Source organism: Gopherus flavomarginatus, chromosome 11 (assembly GCF_025201925.1).
Source record: "Gopherus flavomarginatus isolate rGopFla2 chromosome 11, rGopFla2.mat.asm, whole genome shotgun sequence".
Lineage (NCBI taxonomy): Eukaryota > Metazoa > Chordata > Testudines > Testudinidae > Gopherus > Gopherus flavomarginatus.
This window is the reverse complement of record NC_066627.1, coordinates 33,466,940-33,485,441: the sequence shown is the minus strand read 5'-3', so window position 1 is coordinate 33,485,441 and position 18,502 is coordinate 33,466,940. Positions and strand designations below refer to the sequence as shown.

The 18,502-nt window shown below is 49.4% G+C and overlaps 1 protein-coding gene across 1 annotated transcript; it reads left to right on the top strand.

Moving 5' to 3' along the window:
• Nucleotides 1–5,911: 5,911 nt before the first annotated feature.
• On the top strand, nucleotides 5,912–17,139 carry R3HDML (R3H domain containing like). Its single transcript, XM_050917471.1, has 5 exons — nucleotides 5,912–6,172; nucleotides 10,913–11,031; nucleotides 12,550–12,682; nucleotides 15,280–15,395; nucleotides 16,891–17,139. The coding sequence occupies exons 1-5, from the start codon at nucleotides 5,912–5,914 to the stop codon at nucleotides 17,021–17,023; spliced, it is 762 nt and encodes a 253-aa protein (XP_050773428.1). The 3' UTR covers nucleotides 17,024–17,139.
• The last annotated feature ends 1,363 nt before the right edge of the window (nucleotides 17,140–18,502 follow it).

Genomic DNA, 18,502 nt, shown 5'->3' with positions numbered 1-18,502 from the left:
GATAGGAAGCAGCATCTCAGAACTGCCACCTCCTCTGTACTTGTGTTGTCAGAGCAGAGCAGAGCTATGAAGTGAATGGGCCTTGGAGCCCAAGTTCCCTCCATTGCCCAATGGGCACATTAGTGGGGGAAGCTGGAGCTGCTATGGCTGAGGTTTTACATGCTTTGGAGATATACATTTTCCAGAACTGGCACCGGTACCTTTCACTGGTGGCTCTTCACTTTGAGGAGAGGGGCCAAATTCATCCCTGGTGTGGGCAGATCAACTCCTCTGACCTCATCCTCTTACACCAGGGCAGTTTTGGCCTAAGAGGATGCCTGAGGTGGAGCCTCCCTGGCAGTCCCACAGAGCAAGGATAAGCATTGCACAGTGCCATGTCACAATCTGGCCCTTGGGTAGCAAGGGGATCAGTGGCTCATAAAGTCATTAGATAATCAGACTCCATTGTGTATTATTATGTAGCGAGTTGCTATGTGTGTCAGCATTTAAACCATTGGTGCACATCTCGTCTGAGACAATGCTGTTAGAAGTGATAAATCACTGGGTTCTTTCTTTCTCTCCATGCTCATTAAATTGAGAATTCATTGGAGTGGCTGCTGAATCCAGCTGAATGTGTGTGCGTTTTGGCTTTCCGTGAGGTCCTCTCTGCAGATACCGTATGCTTTGGCAGACAGGACAGTCTAGGCTGCAGGATATTACGCCTGGCAGGGACACAAAACCCTACCAGTTCCTGGAATTTAAATTGTCTATCAGAGTGCTGATTAAGCAGCACTTTCAGTCTGAACCCAAGAAAAAACCTGTAACTGTCTCTGAGCACGGGATTCTTTCACCATTAGCTCACTTTATGGCAGTGGGAGCTGCAGCTGGCACACTTTCTCCAACCCATTCAATCTGTCAAATGTCAAACTGGGAGACACAAAACGATTTTCTCAAATGCAAAAGTTTGCCTTTCACAGTGTCAGATGGGGGTTTGCTCCCTAGGCGGTGGGAGGGGGAGCTCTTTAAAGAAAACACTAATACCCACTACCCAACTATGTATCAGTATTTTCTCTGTATGCCAAATCTACTTACAAATACTCTGCTGGCTGCTTCTGCCAGTCTGCCCAGTCCATGTCCCCAGCTTGCCCAGTTCATGCCTCCAAGCTGTTCACTTCTTACCTCACTGTTACTCATGTTGAGGGGTTGCTGGCCCTCATTTCAGAGGCTGGGGACTGAAAAATATGGTCTCACCCATAAACAGCAGCACCACCAATGCCCAAGGAGGGCATGGCTAGTTCATATTACCAAACAGGCAGCTCCAATCTAGAGCTGAGCACATTGAAACAAAAAAGCCACTGCAATTCCTGTACCTAGAATGCGCACGGCCAGGCCACCCTCTCCTCCTGTCACCTAATGAAACTGGATGCAGCATTGCTTCCCTGCTCATAGCTCTCGTCCATGGGGGATTTCAAAGGAGAGCAGGAGTCGTGCCCAAACTCTGGAGATAAGGAGGGCCACATTGGCTGGGGGGCTAAGGCTTAATTGTGACTGTGTGTTTACGTACCCATTTCTCATCAAAATGCCAAGCACAGTCTTTGCTGGGACTTGCATCTTCCTGCTGCTTGAGATCACCAGCAAGGAAAACCTGCAGCCGATTAGTCTTAATCTCACCCGGTGTTTGCTGCGACTGAGTGCTTCAGGCTGCATTATACAAGGCTTGTGCAGGGCCATCCAGGGGGAGGGAGGGGTGGCAAGTGGGGGCAATTTGCCCCAGGCCCTACAGGGGCCCCGCGAGCCACTCCAGGTTTTCAGCAGCACTTCGGCAGTGGGCCCTTCACTCGCTACGGGTCTTTGGCTGCGGGTCCTTCAGTGCAGCGGAAGACTCGGAGCTAGTGAAGGACCTGCCACTGAAGTGCTGCCAAAGCATCGGAGCGCCGCCTGTGAGTACAAGCACCGCAAGCGGCGGGGGGAAAAAAAAAGCCGCAATTGGCAGCACTTAGGCTGCTCTACTGCCGCTGCTTCATTCTTTGGCTGCATTCGGCTGCAGGTCCTTCCCTCCAAGAGGGACCTTGCCGCTAAATTGCCGCCCAAGACCCAGCCCTGCCCCAGGCTCCCTGAATCCTCTGGCTGACCCTGGCTTTGTGGGCTCTGTTTGCCTCTTTGGCCACACGTTGAACACTCCTGGTCTAGATACTAAACTCAACTGCAAGGAGGTTTCCAGAGACATTTCCTTTGTGTCTGGAGCTGATCTGGAGGATGCAGTCAAAATATGACATTAACCCCGAGGAGAAGCTCATGGGGGAAGGCTTTTCTGCTGCCTCACTGGCTACTTCTCTATTCCATCCACTGTGCAAGGAGCAAACAGGAGTGTGTGGTGTGGGCAGTCCATCCACCTCATGTCACTGGTGCTCTCCGTCCACTCCCCAGGAACGCCAGGCAGCTGAGTTCACTTTTCACCAGACCAGATGCCAGGAAAAGTCTCAGGGGACAATTTCATTAGACGGAGTCACACAGGAGGATTTGGGAGGCTGGAAAAGAGGGCTGCATTTCCTTTACACGTCAGATCCACTTTTGGGGCATCATTAGGCTCCATGTCCCATGCCCCTTCCTCCTGGCTGCTGTGTAACTTAAGTGGGGCTGTGGGTTTGTTAGGGGCCCTCTTCCCCACTTAATTTCTGTTGCTGTTTTCACTCCAGTCCAATCTCAGCCATTTACCACCATCTTTCTCCAGACTAGCTGGCTCCAGTCCAAGCAGAGATGTCATCATTGATTCTGGTAGGGCTCAGACCATCCTATCTTGCAGGGGTGCTTTGACTTTTCCCAATGTCTGGTTGCACCCAATGGTCTCTTACCCAGAACCCAACATGTGCGGAATGAAGCTGCCCTCATCTTTCATTCTGAGATGCAGGCCCTTGAAGACTACAAGTCGCAGCATCTAATGGGACTATGTGGATGAGATCAAGATGAAGTAGTGCATGCTGGGAAACGTGGGCTACATGGGCCACATCTTCCATGGAGAAGCCAAGGATGTCTGTGAGGTGCATTGTAGAGTTCTGTGGGACACATTTAGCTGCAGGCTCCACTTCGGCTATCCCTGCCATATTGAAAGACCTGAATTATTACCCATTACTTGGAGGCATGTGATATTGCATAGCCTTTGGGATCAACTGGCGGGGACTGGAGACACATCCTCCTTGGATGGCCCACTGCAGTGAGATTCACTTCTGCTGCCAGAAACCTAGTGCCATCTGTAGGGCGACAGACAGCTTTTTGTGTGTGCCTTTGCTTAAATGGGTTTCTGAAACCTCTGTACCAATATCCACCTGTACCTGGTCCCTTCTCAAGTCATGGTGACTCTGGCTGACTGAAGGAAGGAGAGGATGTAGCTCCTTTGATGAGATTTTGAAGCATTATTAATTTATGTACTGCACGCCCGGGTACTTAGGATGACATGCTCTGTAGAAATCCAGTGGTGTCATAGAATCATTGAAGTTAGAGCTGAGGAAGTGTATGTGCAACGTGCCTCAGGTGGCATATGACCAGGATTCATCACTGAATTTGGTCCACTGGTTGGATCATTCACCTCCCCGGCTTGGTCTGGGTGCTGACGGAGTGTAACATGAACACTGATTCATGCCCCCTGAGGAAGCACTATTGGGGTTCATTTAGCATATCCCAGGGGACAGTATGCTCTTATGTGCATGCCTGAGTTCAGGCTTCAATGTCTCAAGCAATGGAGCTTGTACAGATCCCACAGGTAAGCCATTTCTCCCTGCACACTATGGGCCAAATTTTCAGTCCCAACTTCTGTTTTGCACACTCATGTCTGCATGTGCACCTGCAAATAGGGGCACTCCCTCCTGTCCTGTCTGTGTGCACAGACCTGTAGGTGTGGGCACGTCATAGCTGTGCAGATGCCAAAGTTATGCAATAAAATGGGCTGCATGTCTAGTTTGGTGGGCCCATTCAACTCTACGTGCAAAGCTGGCTGTGCATGGAGTCCCCATACAATATGTACTGCACTGTCTGATAAAGCCAACACTGTGTGAAATAATAGCAACAAATCTCAACACAGTTCAAAAAATACAGCCTGATTCTGTATTAAAAGAAGGGGAAGAAAGCATGTCAAACTTTCCTGGCCTGTAGTAATTTATTCAGTCACAGGGAACTGTTACCGTTCACTCTGTTATAGGAAAGCATGTGTGAGGCTCTCCGACCTGATTTATGCAGTGGTTTCATCTAACTGAGCTGGAGATCTAAACTTCTGTTAAGCTGCTCTGGATGAATGTAAGGGTTCTGCAGAAAAAGTTCCTTTCCCTTCCACCTGAGACACCGTGATTAGGCCATTGTCACTGGCATGGATTCATTTCCATCCTACCTCAAATCTATAATACGCCGTGATCAATACCTAGGAAGTGGCTGCTCTGAACACCAGGGTGGCCAGAGAACAGCCCAGGAAAGTTGTTCTCCAGCATGGCTCCGTCACTCATAGGGGGAGGTGGTTTGCCAAGGTGGTAGATTGGGATGCCCATTTGCTCAGTTCAAGCTGGAGTGTTGCAGGCTGGAACTCACAGTCTCTTCTGGGCACCCTTCCACAGGAGTGAGGACAGAATGCTTCATTCTGCTCTATTTCACACCAGTTAGGAGGAGCCCTCAGATTCCCAGAGAGCTGTCAACAGGGTCAACTCACCAGGGCAAAATATGTGCCCCCTACGCCTTTCAAAATTAAAGCAAATTTACTACCAAAGTCCTTTAGAGGGAGGTGAGGTCTCTGGAAATGTCTATTATTAGATGTCTCACAAGCACAGTGCAAGGGTCCCACATGCATAGTGCAGCTAAAGAGAAGCTATGTTTGACTCTGATCAAATAGGCTCCAGTAGATTAATTTTATACTGTTTGCAGCCTTACCAGGTTCATAATACACACCACTCACAACAAGCAGAGAACTCGGCAGAGCGGGGCTGTGTGTACACAGGGAAAAGGCCATAAATTGCCTAGCAGAGCATTTTTCAAACTTTAGGACATTCCCCGGAGGAAGAGTTAAGATGTAGATTTTGCGTCAGATGCTATCAAAGGCTCCTATAACTTGGCTAAGTTAAATCTCTCTGCCACATGTGCCTGAGCAGGTTGTTTGCAAAGGTCAAGCTCCCAGACTGTTGCTGCAGCAGCTAACATTTCTCAGCTGTTCTTGGCTCAGTCCTCAAGGTATGTATGTAGTCTGGGAAATGTCATCTCAGCTTCTTTGGGGAATGTCTTTCACTGATGTTAGAAGGTGCATCTACTAAAAAAGAAAAAGATTTTTTTAAAGCTTGGTTTTGAAGTGGTTGATTTTGCTTCCCCAAAGAAAGAGATTATTTAGACTCTCTCAGTGATCCTTTTAGAACTTGCCGTTTGTTTCTTTATCTGAGTAAGATTTCAGGTTTTTTTAGGGATTTGCTCAACGTAACAAAAGTCTGTGAAATCAGAGGGGCTGGAACCTTAAGCTAATGTAACATCATGTAACATAATGTAATTAATTAGCCTGGGTTTGTGAAAAGTGAAAAATTTGAGGAAGTTTTTGCACTCAAATTGAAAAAAAAAACAACTTTCTGCAGATTTCACAGCTGGTCCCAGGGTATTTTCTCTTATATATGAGCAGGAAATCCAGCTGATGAAAGATACCTTCTTTTTTAATTTAGTTTGTTTGTGGGAAAGCATCTGTCGGTGTTTAATTTTTGTTTTGTTTTTCAACCTGGAAAACCTATTTCCAAGATCTTTGAGGAGGTGGAATTTTCATGTGAAATGCAAAAATAAACTGTGCCTCTATTGTCTCCCTTTTTAGATACACAGTCAGAAGGAAGAAGATTTGCCTGATTTTTTCATTTCTTTTTGTTTTGTTTCATTTGAAAGTAGACAGTTGCAAAGAAAATAAAATAAACAAACAACACCTAAAATGACTTTACTGCACATGCACCTGCATTTCACTGGCTTGGTCTTCTGGATGATACCAAAATCGAGCTCTTTTGTGCTGCCCAATGCCACTGAGCTCCTGTACCCCTCCAGCAACATGCAGGCTGGCTTGGTGTCCGGCCTCGGGGTGCCAAGGAGTCGCCGGAAGCGATACATCTCTCCGCGGGACATGAGTGTTCTTTTGGACTACCACAACCAAGTGCGGGCGCAGGTGTCTCCACCAGCGGCCAACATGGAATATATGGTGAGTTTTAGCCATGCTTCCTGAAGGGAGAAGGGATGATAGTGGGGTCAAGGGCAGGTTTAATGCCTTAGCACCATCTGCTGAGGAAGTGGGTACAAAGGCAAAACTGCAGCGCTGCAGAATGGAGCCCAGCTGGACTGGCAGTGCCCGTTACATCAGCACAGCAGCTGCCATGCTCAGGCACTGGCAATGTTATGATTGTGATCTATTATTTCTCAGCTACAAGCTGTGTGCTAAGCACTGTGCAGCAACACGCAGAGTCACAGCCCCAGTCCCAATGCGCGTCCTACCCAAAGTCAAACTTGAGACAAGTGAGGGTCATAAAGAGCCTAACCAGATGTGGGGAGGGGAGAGGGTGCAGGGAAGTTAACGATAAGCCCATGCTGGGTGCTGTTAAGTTAGTTTTCATTTGTTTTCTATGATTACTTCTTGTGAAACAGCAGAGTTTCTGGGAGGGACCTAACTGAGGAAAGGGAAGGGGGATCTAAAGCCCTTTAATGAGTACAGAGCTTTCCTGTATATATGTTACGCCCAGCCAGGCAGTGCCCATAGGTTCAGTACAGTGTATGCCAGCATTAGCCCCCAGTACTAGCAGTGCCCTCTGGGGCAGTTTGTTAATAGAAGTTCCAGCTCTTAATATATTTCTCCCCCGGTCTACACAATGTTGCACCCATTTAACTAAGGGTGTGATGCTAAAGCGATGCAGCTCTGTGTGTGAACACTATGACATTGGTTTATATCAGTTCAGCTTATGTTCGCACAGCTTTATGCCAGGTTAGCATCCTCCTTTTAGTAAAACCAGTGCAACCTCTGTGTTCAGACAAGCCCTAATTAGTCAGCTGTTTCCACCATGCTGCAGACTGTGGGCACCTGGGGGAGGTTTTATGACCTGCAGATAGAGAGGGGCCCACTTGGTTTAGAGCTTATTTCACAAAGGACCAAGTGAAAAGCTAAGGGAGGGATCCCTGTGTGAGTGGCTGAGCTCTGCATCGGCCGGTACCGTGCAGCCTGCAGAGCCCCATGGAGACAGCCTTTCTGAACTCAGTGAGTTCTTTGTTCATGATAATTGTAGTAGCTGCTTTTTGCTGCCAGCAGAGAAGATGTGACAAGATGGAAGCCTGACGCATCACATTGACTTCCCCAGTTAGGAGCTCTGAGTGCAGTGGTTGGGGCTGGGGAGGTGGTGAGTCCAATGAAGGTAACTAATATTTCACAGCATCTTCTGGGAGGCCCTGGCTTCCTTTCCTTATGCAGTTCCTGGCACACTGATTGCTAATTCAGTAGCTAATGCTAACTGCTGAATCTGTTGGGTTTGTGTCTTTTCTTTTCTTATTCATGTGTCCAAAAAAGGTCAGAGTAGAAACCTGTAGTAACTAAAAAGCAGGAATAAAAAATAACCAAGGTTCTGATCCAAAGCCCATTGAAGTCTGTCCAGGGGGCGGCTGTCCACTGACTTCAGCGGGCTTTGGATTAGGCCCTTGAGGAGAAAAATGCAGCTGTGTTTGCTTGGGAAATGCCAGCTGCTGACAGATACTCTGTAGGGAAAGCGCCAAGCCCTAGATTCCATTCAAGGCTCTGGAAATGGGCACTGGGGATCTGCTGGAAAATCGTCAACAACAGACAGAAAAGACACCTCCCTATGGGCCTGATTCTGCAAAGCGCTGACTTCTTTAACCCTCTGAAGTCAGTGGGAGTCAGCTCCTCCCATGATCAGGCCTGTGCTTGGTCCCACTCTAGAATCCTGGCAAAACTAAACGTCATCTGCTGCAGACATATCCCCCTAAGGTGCAAAGAGCAGCCCTGTCTGTGGGCGCCTTGGGAGATCTGCCCAGGCCACTTCCGCCTGCGCTGCCCAAACAACAATGCTGTCTGCTGGGGTGACCTGCCACATGTGGAAATGTACCATCTTCTCCCCGGAGGCCTGGCAAAGCGATTGTTGGTCATTTCTATTCCCACTCGGCTTTGCTACCGTTAATGTTTGTTGAGTGCTAACAGCATGATTGGCGCTGTATGTACACAGAAGAAGACCTGGCCTCAGCCTCCAGGGGCTTGCAATCTAATCCACACTCCATCCATGCAGGTCTGACCCAGCAAGTGATGTCTGGAGATAACTACAGGCCTAATTTGCAAAGGTGCTGAAGCACCTCCAACTCCCATTGACATCAGCACTTCTGAGAATTAGGCCCCATTTTCTGAAGGTGCAATGGGGGTCAGAGTTACAGAGATCAAAGGCATCTCACATCCAGTTCCAGAGCTAGAGCGTCCTGCTGTAAGTGTGTAACAGCATCCATCAGCTACGTACCAGTATTGCAGTCACAGTCCTTTTGTTATTCTAACTGCTTGGAGCAGCTATTTCCTTTGTCCTCACCCACCCTAAACTGCTTTGGAGACAAGCCCCAGTCATGCCTGGGAGAGAAAAGGGAAGGCGCTGGTCTGATTTTGGAAGCTACCCGTTTAGGCCAAGTATGTGTGAAGCACAGACTGCCCCGCAGGCAAATTTGATCCAATCTGAGCACCATGCAAGCAGAACTATTGTGTATCCCTTATGTATCCCTTATGTATCGACATCTAGAAACAATCCATAGTGCACCCTTCCTGGTAGAGCCAACTTATGTCCTTTACCCACTGGCACTGAGAGCTGACCCTTTGTGTGTCACCCATCTAGTGACACCCAGAATCAACCCAGTGAAATCCAGAATTGGCCTATTGGGAATCTGTTGGCCAGTGGTGGCCACAATTGGCTCACTCTGTAGCCTCAGCCCTGTGATCCTGATGGTGATTCTGAGATGTCTGAGGACAATGGGTGAAACAGGAGTCTTCCCTTCTTTTGTCTAGTATAAACTATAAGTTCAGTATTTCCTGTCACTCCCATCTCTTCTCCTTTTGGGGCTGGCTTCCCTGCTTCCAGACAGGAGAACCCATGTACCATAACTTGTAAGCGCCGTACGCTGGGTCCTGGATTTTCAGCTGTCCACACATGTTATGGAAGCAATGACAGGAAGCGAAGCTGGAACCATTGCTACAGCCTGCATCACAGAGCAGAGAGAAGAGCAGGGGTTCCGCTGTTAAAATTGCTAAGTCTCCATTCAGTGCCCATCCAGCAATGGTGGGGGGGCTTTCATGAGCTTATTGCCTCTGAATTAGTGAAATGTTCATAATGGTTCATCAGAGCTGAATTTCCCCTGGGCCAAACTGCAGGTATGAGATGTATTGGGCTGTGGCACGGTCTCCCTGGGACTCTTAAAAGTTGGCTGAACAAGACACTAGAAAATGGCCTGTAGGGCAGAACCCATGAGAAAGGCTGCATGAGCTGGAGTCTCTGAATATGTCAACACTGCAGTGTAAGCCCAGAGTTAGTACAACTTGAGGTTGCGGACCTTAGGGTTGTTAACCAAGTTCTTGAGCATCTACATTCATTTGTAACTCTGGGTTAGGAATAGTTGAATTCTGGGTTCCAACCTGGGGCTCCAGCATCCATACTACATTATGTGGGCCCAAGTCCAACCACCCATATCCCAGACTTCCAAGTGCCTCCCAAAATAAGGCTGTTCTAGCCCTTTGCTCATAGTGTAATGTGGGAAAACTTGACTGTCCAGAGGACAAAGAAAGTTGGCTAGTGGGATTGTGGAATACAGTTGGCAGGCTTCCAGAGCATGAGTCCAGTGTGGCTGTGTCTTCACTACAAAGCAATAGGAATTGAACCCTAGGTGCTGGCTTGACTAATGCTCAGACCCTCCACGGGTGGGGGGCTCCTGGGACCCCGGATCTGAGCCCTGGGTTAGTGTGATTTGTGTGTAGACGGAACGGGGTTGGGCTTGAGCCTGAGTTCGAACCCTGGCCTTACATTGCAGTGTAGACGCACCCTATGACTCTCTGACCAGCTGGTTTTGAGAAAACCTCCGTCCTTTGGTTTTGCCCACAGCTGAACATCAGGCAGGGTTTGCTGAAAAGTACCCCAAACCTGGCCCATTATATAGAAAGAGAGGTGAAATTCAGGGGCTCTGATCCCAAAGCTCAGTGGGGGTGGGAAGGAACCTGGCCTCCTGTCCCATGTGCCACAGAGCCCAGCAGAGCTGAAGGGTCACCAGGCCTCCACATCAGGCCTGATGCAGACACTGCTTGGCCTGTATTTCATGCTCCCAGATAAGACAGGGCATCTGACACTTTGTGATGGATGCTAGGAAACATTTTCAACCTGTGAGATGATTAAGCCTTAGGAGAGACAATAAAGGAGGTGGCTGAAGCAGAAAGGCTGGGAGAGATGGTGATCATAACAATATAAAGATAATACTTTGCCTTCCTACAGTGACGTCCATTTGAGGATCTCAAGGCAACTTCCAAACACTAGTGAGTTTAGTCTCACAGTTGCCCTGCTCAGTATCTCCAGGCCCATTCGACAGATAAAGCAAGTGAGGCACAGAGTGGGAAATGACTCACTCAATGTCACTTGGTGTGTCAATGGCAGAGCAGAGGCCAGGCCTCCTGATGCCTAGTCATGCGCTTTAGTCACGAGACCACTGCTCCTCTCCGAGCGAGAACAAACACAGGTGGGAATGACGTAGGAAAGTGCCCTGCATAATGGAGGAACCTAAGGGTTCCTGGATTCCAAGGCGGTTCTCCTGTACACGTCATGGTTAAATGTTTCCCTTTCATTCTGCTGGGGAATGAGTCATTCTTTCTTGCTCTGGGCTGTAGCCTAATGACATATGTTGTTGCGCCATCTCTTTTTTCCTCAACTAGGTGTGGGATGAGAGACTGGCCAAGTCTGCTGAAGCCTGGGCTGTACAGTGCATATGGGACCATGGGCCGCCCCAGCTGATGAGATACATTGGTCAGAACCTCTCCATTCACTCTGGCAGGTAAGCGATCCACAGCCATGCTCTGATCTTGCATGTTGCATCAAATGAGGTCAAAGTCCTCATTCTTTGCAGATACAGGAGGAACTGGGGAGTCTGGTTAGAACCCTGCCTAGAACAGAATTTGATCTAGTTCAGTGGTTCTAAATTTTTGCACTGGTGACCCCTTTCACATAGCAAGCCTCTGAGTGCAACCCCCCAGTATAAATCAAAAACCACCTTTCTATATTTAACACTATTATAAATGCTGGAGGCAAAGAGGAGTTTGAGGATGGAGACTGACTGCTCGCGACCCCCATATAATAACCTCGCAACCCCCTGAGGGGTCACAATCTTCAGTTTGAGAACCCTGATCTAGTTCCATGGACTTCATTATTAGCAGCTTCATTACTTAGGGCCTGGTTGTCACCCCTAACTCACACTCAGTAGCACCTTGCTCCACTGTGAGCTAAATGAAAGAAAGCAGCAGGACCCCTGGGTGAGTGAGGTGCTGTCCCAAGGGAGCAAGGGACAAGCCCAGGAGAGCCAAAATGAGTCTGGGCTAGGTTCACTGTTGCTCTGAGGAGATGCAGCTGAACCCATCGCACCAGCAGTGAGTCTGAGTCACAGCCTAGAGAAAACACTCCACATTTGTTTGGGGAGGAGTGTGACTTACCACGGATTGGAAGCTGAAGGGCATGTCTCAGCTTGATCTGCAGACCTTGAGCCGCTCAGCTGTCGGTAGCAGGAAGAGACCATTAATATACAGAGAAACCCACTGGACCAGAGCTATGTTCCTGTTGGCGTTAGTGAAGAGGTTTGTATTTAGAGCCACTGCAGGATGCAACTGGAGCAGGGGATGGGTCGTGAAGGAGAAAAGCCCTGGTTCAAAAACAAAACAATTTGGGTAAATTAGCTAATGTGCAAGAAATGGAGATGAAAGCATCTGGAGATAAATGAGTAGATGTGTGAGTTGGATCAGTTGAGAAGATTTCTCCTTGCTGGGAAAAGTCCCCCTTTTTCTTGCACTGACAACACACAGGGGGGTTTAATGGGAGTAAGGAGTGATTTAATGCAGCCAGAGAGGGCCAGATTTATAGAATCACTGTTGTACATGCCCCTGGCATGCACGCACACAGCTCACAATGCAGCAGAGCAAAATTATGCTGCCCCAGAATCCTTAGCACCTGGAGAGACCCAGGGGGAACTTCCACTCACATTTCAAACCCCTGTCACTCTTGCTCTGTTCCCTGTTTCACTCACTATGAGCACAAAGGGACCTCCTCCTCCTCCTCCACTCTCTGATGTCGCCTCCCCCACTTGGGAACTCAGTTCCATTCTTGGTCCTTGAGGGAGCAAGGCAGGCACATGCTCGCATGGTTCCAACATAGCTAAGAGAAAGCACCTTTCTAGCAAACATACATGAGTGCACCTGGGGGCAAGTCTCTCACAGGCCTGCCCTGGCAGTTCTCCTTGGGGTTTGCTTCCTGGTCCTGGGTAGCGTGGAGGAATAACGGGGATAACGTGTGTAATCTTCCACAGGTATCAGTCAGTCGTGGATCTTGTGAAATCTTGGTATTATGAGAAACAGCATTACTCCTTCCCCAACCCCCGTGACTGCAACCCCAGCTGCCCCTCCAAATGCAGTGGTTCTGTCTGCAGCCATTACACCCAGGTACGAAGCCAGAGTCACGTGGGGCCAGGGTAGTGGTATTACTAAGAATGCTGCCCTGCCCAAACCGGGAGCTAGATGGTAATGTACCAGGATCAGAACACTTTCCATTGCACGGTGGGAGGTCTGGGCAATCCTCTTTTGTGTTGGCGGGATAGAATGCCCTGCAACTCTGACACAATGGGGTCCTGGCCCATGGCGAGGGCTCCCAGTCGCTACAATAACACAAAGCATAAATAATAATAATTCTAATTGTGGCAACCAAGGGGATAAAGACTTTCCAGTGGGGCAAGAGGCCAAGCTTCTCTTGAGTCTGATGCAGAGGCACAAGCTGACAAAATGCAGTGAAATTTAGCAAAAAATCCCAGCAGACTTCCTGGGAAGCCAGTCCTTCTGCCTGACCAAGGTTTGTGTTTTGTGGCAGAGGACAAGAGGCCTGGGGAAGGCAGGTTCAGGCGTTGCTGAGCCCTCTGTAGCGCACCTGGACGGGGACTCAGTGAGCATCAGCGGCATTGTCCTGCCGCTGCAGCTTCTTAGGGCAATGAGTCATATCACCTAAAGAAACCAGCAGAGATCCCCCTGATCTGTCACTTGCCAGGGCTGTCAGTCTGGCACCCTTTGCCAGCACTATATTCATTGCAAACAAGCACATTAAAAAAGCACCATCCAAACACCAGCTCTTTTCCTAGCAGCAGTGGCTGCATTTTCCATTGCTCCATCTGCTGGCTGGGGAGCTGTTGTCTGTCATGGCTGAGCTAGCTGGAGGGAAGGAGGAGGACCAACTCTGGGAGGATATCTGGTTTAAATCATAAAGACGAGGCCAAAGGAAGGTAGGAGTTAGCATTCCTGACAGGCTGCCTGCCCTCGGCAAGATCCATTGTCCTGAGATACCTTGCGGAGCATTTGCCAGCATGAGCATGAGAGGCAGCTATTCACAGAGCTGCTGCCCTGTAACACACACATTGCTTTTAGGCGGATCAGTTTGTTTACATCAAAGAGCTGTGGCTGTATCTGCAGAGAGGTTTCTCTCCACATTCTGGAGCACTGATGGAAGATACAACAAAAATGATTAGTGTGCTGGATCACGTGACTTATGAGGAGTGGCTGAGGGAACTGGGATTGTTTAGTCTGCAGAAGAGAAGAGTGAGGGGGAATTTGATAACTGCTTTCAACTACCTGAAGGGGATTCCAAAGAGGATGGATCTAGACTGTTCTCAGTGGTATCAGATGACAGAACAAGGAGTAATGGTCTCAAGTTGCAGTGGGAGAGGTTTAGGTTGGAGATTAGGAAAAACTTTTTCACTAGGAGTGTGGTGAAGCACTGGAATGAGTTACCTAGGGAGGTGGTGGAATCTCCTTCCTTAAAGGTTTTTAAGGTCAGGCTTGACAAAGCCCTGGCTGGGATGATTTAGTTGGGAATTGGTCCTGCTTTGAGCAGGGGGTTGGACTAGATGACCTCCTGAGGTCCCTTTCAACCCTAATATTCTATGATTCTAAGATTTTAGCCAATTGGCTGGAATGCTCCTTTTTTATTTGGCCTCAGTTTCCCCTCTTTACACCAGTAGCACCTCGAAGTCTCCAAAAGGAATGGGGGAAGCCCCTTCCTGCCTTGCTGATCATGAATCAGCTCCTTCACAACAGAGCGGCTATTTAGTGTGCAGAAATGTCTGGCTGCTCATTAAATACAACCCCCTCATCCCCCAGAGCACATCCAGGAGGAGCGCCGCCAGCACAAGGTGGAAAATGTTCCTTTACTTCCATGGTTTGTGGCAAAGCATTTCTACCCTTTAATTAACAGTGTGCTGCATGGCTCCACTGCTCTGCTCAGTCTGCTTGGCCCCTGGCAATCCCCAGGCCAGTATTTCCATGGGCGTCTGCCACTTACATAAACTTTTCATCCCCTTTCCTTCTGACTTGTCTGAGGGCTTGAATATGTCTCAGTCCCAGTGCAGCTGTTGTTATTGTTGTGACTTAAGCACTGTCTGGATAGTGGCTTTAGGGAATCTGGGAGTGAACTAGAAAAATAACAACCGCTTTTTATGAAGAGTTCAATTCAATGACCTGAGCAAGTTGAATGGTTTTCCTAGTTCTGATCAATGTGTGAAGATGTCCACCCCAAGGATCTCCCAATGGAATACATATTTGAAAGAGCTGAGGCCGGTCCCTTTTTTGTGGGTACAATCCTGCAGTGCGGGCATTGCCAAGTCCTTGCTCTTCTGTTCGATGTGTACCCACAATCAGGTAATTCGGGGAGCAAATACTCAGATTTGAGCAGCTCATTTCAACCTAAGGTGTGACAAGGCAGGTATTGATTTTGCAGGCATGAATTGTGCCCACAGAAGGGAAGTCATTTGACTGGAAAACTGGCCTTACAATCGGTCAGCAAAGCACAAGGCAGATGCAGCAGTAGGTATCCACCAAGACAATCAGCGAGGGGTGTTTTTATTCTCTGTCTCCTGGAAGGGGAGATTCCCGACTGGAATAAACAGAGGTCCATTGGCCTCTGCTTGGCAGGCTCCCTGGTTCTCCACCTCTGATGCTTGTGCTTTGGAGTATGCTGCACAATCCTGATAGCTACCGTTTGACTGTCTCTGATGCAGATGGTGTGGGCCTCCTCCAACAGAATTGGCTGTGCCATCAACACCTGCACCAACATGAACGTGTGGGGCAGCACCTGGCAGCAGGCGGTGTATTTAGTGTGCAACTATGCCATCAAGTAAGTGAGCGAAGGAAAGGCTCCCCCTGACCAAAGGCAACTTCAGAGAGAGGATGGGAGCTGGGGGTTAGTGAGTGCCCCCTCCCCACTCCCAACACACCTGCCTGATTTTGCCATTCACATAAGGAACTTGCCCTGTGGACCAGGTTCCATCTCAGCCTGATCTTGGTTTGCCTGAGGGACCCCTGACAGGAGGAGAGGCAAAATGGAAGCTGGGAATTCTCTCAGCCTTACCTGTGTGCTCACAAACACAGCGCATTGAACATCCTGGCTTAGAAGCAATTGAATTGCCCCAGCCCATCCAGGAGATAGTGTATCATAGAATATTAGGATTGGAAGGAACCTTAGGAGGTCATCTAGTCCACCCCCCTGCTCAAAACAGGACCAATTCCCAGACAATTTTTTTCTCCAAATGCCCCCCTCAAACTCACAACCCTGGGTTTAGCAGGCCAATGCTCAAACCACTGAACTATCCCTCCCCCACACACCCTTATTGCTATCAGCCTTTGCTCAGTCTGGCCTCTCCTTTGGTGCCTGGATTAGCCCTAGAGAGTGTTTTCCTTTGCCTCAAAGGGGCTTAGCAAGTAGCTGCATACAGAGTTCCTCTGGGGAGAGGCAGAGCTGCAAGCACTGACCATGATGCAAAACACCCTTGCTAATCAGCCTCAGGTAACTCTTCCCCATGCAGCTGTGGCTCCCTGGGCACCAGGAGGTTGGACATGAGCCATCCTACACTGGTATGCTGCTGGGACAGTGGAGGTACCTTAGCAATTTGATCATGAGTTAAACTCAGTGTGTGTCCAGCTTCACCTTAGTCCAGTGATCCAGGGTTGAAACTCCTTCACCCCCTCATGCCAGTAAACAGATACACACTCCCACCATTGCATGCACACACGTGCAAACACAGAGAGACACGCCAACCAGACTGCATGTGCACAGGGCATTGTGATGCTTGTTTAGGACTCTGTTACAGAGAGAGCCAAGACCGTGCAACATTCAGGTTTTATTCCTTCCTCCATGTGTGTTGTCCTCTCCCATCAAGCATTCCCTGAAAATGGAGTTACCCTACAGATAAGCATTCGATCAGACCATAGCACCCCCAGCTGGGAAGTTATTTATCGTAACAAGTGCTGTTTGCAGTCACTGGTTTTGTCACATACATCACTAGCTGCACAGACTTCCTGGCTGCTCACTGAGGATAAAAAGCCCAGGATTCTTATACTTCAAAAGTACAGACCTCTCCCATTTAAGGTGGTGAAATTTCCCTGGGCTGCAATGGTGTTACAGTTCATCGCACCTGTCATCGGCAGCACTAGAGGGCAACATGGTCAGACACTGTTGAACAGGTGTGATTCTATCCAGTAGGGGCAGTGTGGCATGTGTGCATGCACACACACACACACACACACACACACACACACACACACGTTCTCTGAGCACACACAAGCACAATCCAAAGCGTGCTGCGACTCCCGTGCCGTGTCTTCCTTTCCAGGGGCAACTGGATAGGAGAAGCTCCTTACAAGGTGGGGAAACCGTGCTCGGCCTGCCCACCCAGTTACAGTGGTGTCTGCAGCAACAACATGTGCTTCACCGGACTGAAATCCAACAAAGTGAGCTGGTTCTGAGCCACCTAGAGCTCTTCCTGGCGGCTGGAGAAGCGGAGCTGCGGTTGGTGACAGGAGAGCGTGGGAAGTGCCATGTACAATGTTGTGTAAACTAGGAGAATTATTTATAACAGTGACATTCCAGGCTGCTTCCTCCTACCCCGCCCCCCCCCAGCTGCATTTAGGAAGCGTTAGTCAGTAACTGCTCTAAAGAGCTGGCAGGATCTTTCCCTATGGTTATTCTGTTCTATCCTGGCTGTAGCCCCCTCCTCTAACACTGTGGAGGGAATGGCTGTGCTGTCACTTTGTCTCTGTGGTACACAGCTCCTGAGGCAGTGCAAGGGGTGGTGTTCCTCTGAGAGCAGTAGGTGCGGTTAGGTTCCCAGGGTAGCAGAGTGCCGAGGGAGCAGTCATAGTGGGATGTATGTCCTCTTCCCAGCTCTGTGGTGCCCCTCCCCCCAGCTCACATGTAAGGCAGATGATCGTTGTCAATAATGCTCCTCTGAGCCAGGGCCGGCTCTAGCCATTTCACTGCCCCAAGCACGGAGGTCCACTGAAGCCGCCTGCTGCCCTCCTGGCAACCAGCACAGCGCCCCCTGTGGCATGCCGCCCCAAGCATGCGCTTGGCGTGCTAGGGCCTGGAGCCAGCCCTGCTTGAGCATCCCCCATAACTGATGGTCCAGGGTGGAGCTGGAAGGGCTGAGCAAGCAGTGGGGAGGACTCTGTGCATCCACGGCCTCCCTTGTCAGTGGCTCCACATTCATCCTCCCCCAACGTAACAATAAGCCTCTTTGTCAGAACTTTACAATAAATGTCTTGGGACCAAAGTGTTTGTGCCTGTCTCTGCTGCTGGCCCATCCCCGGGGAACGCGCCGTTGCAACACAGAGCAACCCCTCGGCTTCGTCTTCCTCTTTGGACCGAGACACCATTTATCGTAGTACAGATGGTGCTGGCAGCCCTGGCAGAGATACAGCTGTTCCTCCATGAGGGGAGGGCTGGGGAGCCAGGAGCAGAGAATCTCCAGCCACACACATGAGGGGAACCCAACCACCGATTTCTTTTGCTAACCCCCACCAGCTCTATTTTCAAAGGTGACTGGTGCAGCGCCCAGGTGGAGATGCTTGTGTAATTTACTCCACCTTGTGGGGGAAGGAGGGTATTGCAGCGAGGTCGATTCAGCCGTGTAGCAAAAGTGAGATTCTTTCCTGAAGTCTCTCATTGGGCTACTACAGCTGGATGGGGGAGAGGATAAGGAGCTGCTCTGCTGGGAAGGGGGCTAATTTGAGAGCCCAGGAAGTCCACACAGAGCAGGAGTAGTTTCTTTCAGGCTGGTGTACCTCCCTCTGCCTTGCCAATGAACTTATCTGACCCAAAGGCCAATCTGCCCATTTGGTTGGGTCAGGGAGGTTTCCTTAGTCTTCAGGTGGAACGCAAGCAGAAAACATGTGGTGCGGGAAGGGGCTGCAAGCGCATTGGGGGACAGGATTGGAATTGACAAA

Bases quoted from the DNA above. Each gene is read 5' to 3' on its own strand.
- R3HDML (XM_050917471.1), top strand. From the start codon at position 5,912: ATGACTTTACTGCACATGCACCTGCATTTCACTGGCTTGGTCTTCTGG. The intron at 6,173-10,912 runs GTGAGTTTTAGC...TTCCTCAACTAG, and splicing joins CGGCCAACATGGAATATATG to GTGTGGGATGAGAGACTGGC. The intron at 12,683-15,279 runs GTACGAAGCCAG...TCTCTGATGCAG, and splicing joins TCTGCAGCCATTACACCCAG to ATGGTGTGGGCCTCCTCCAA.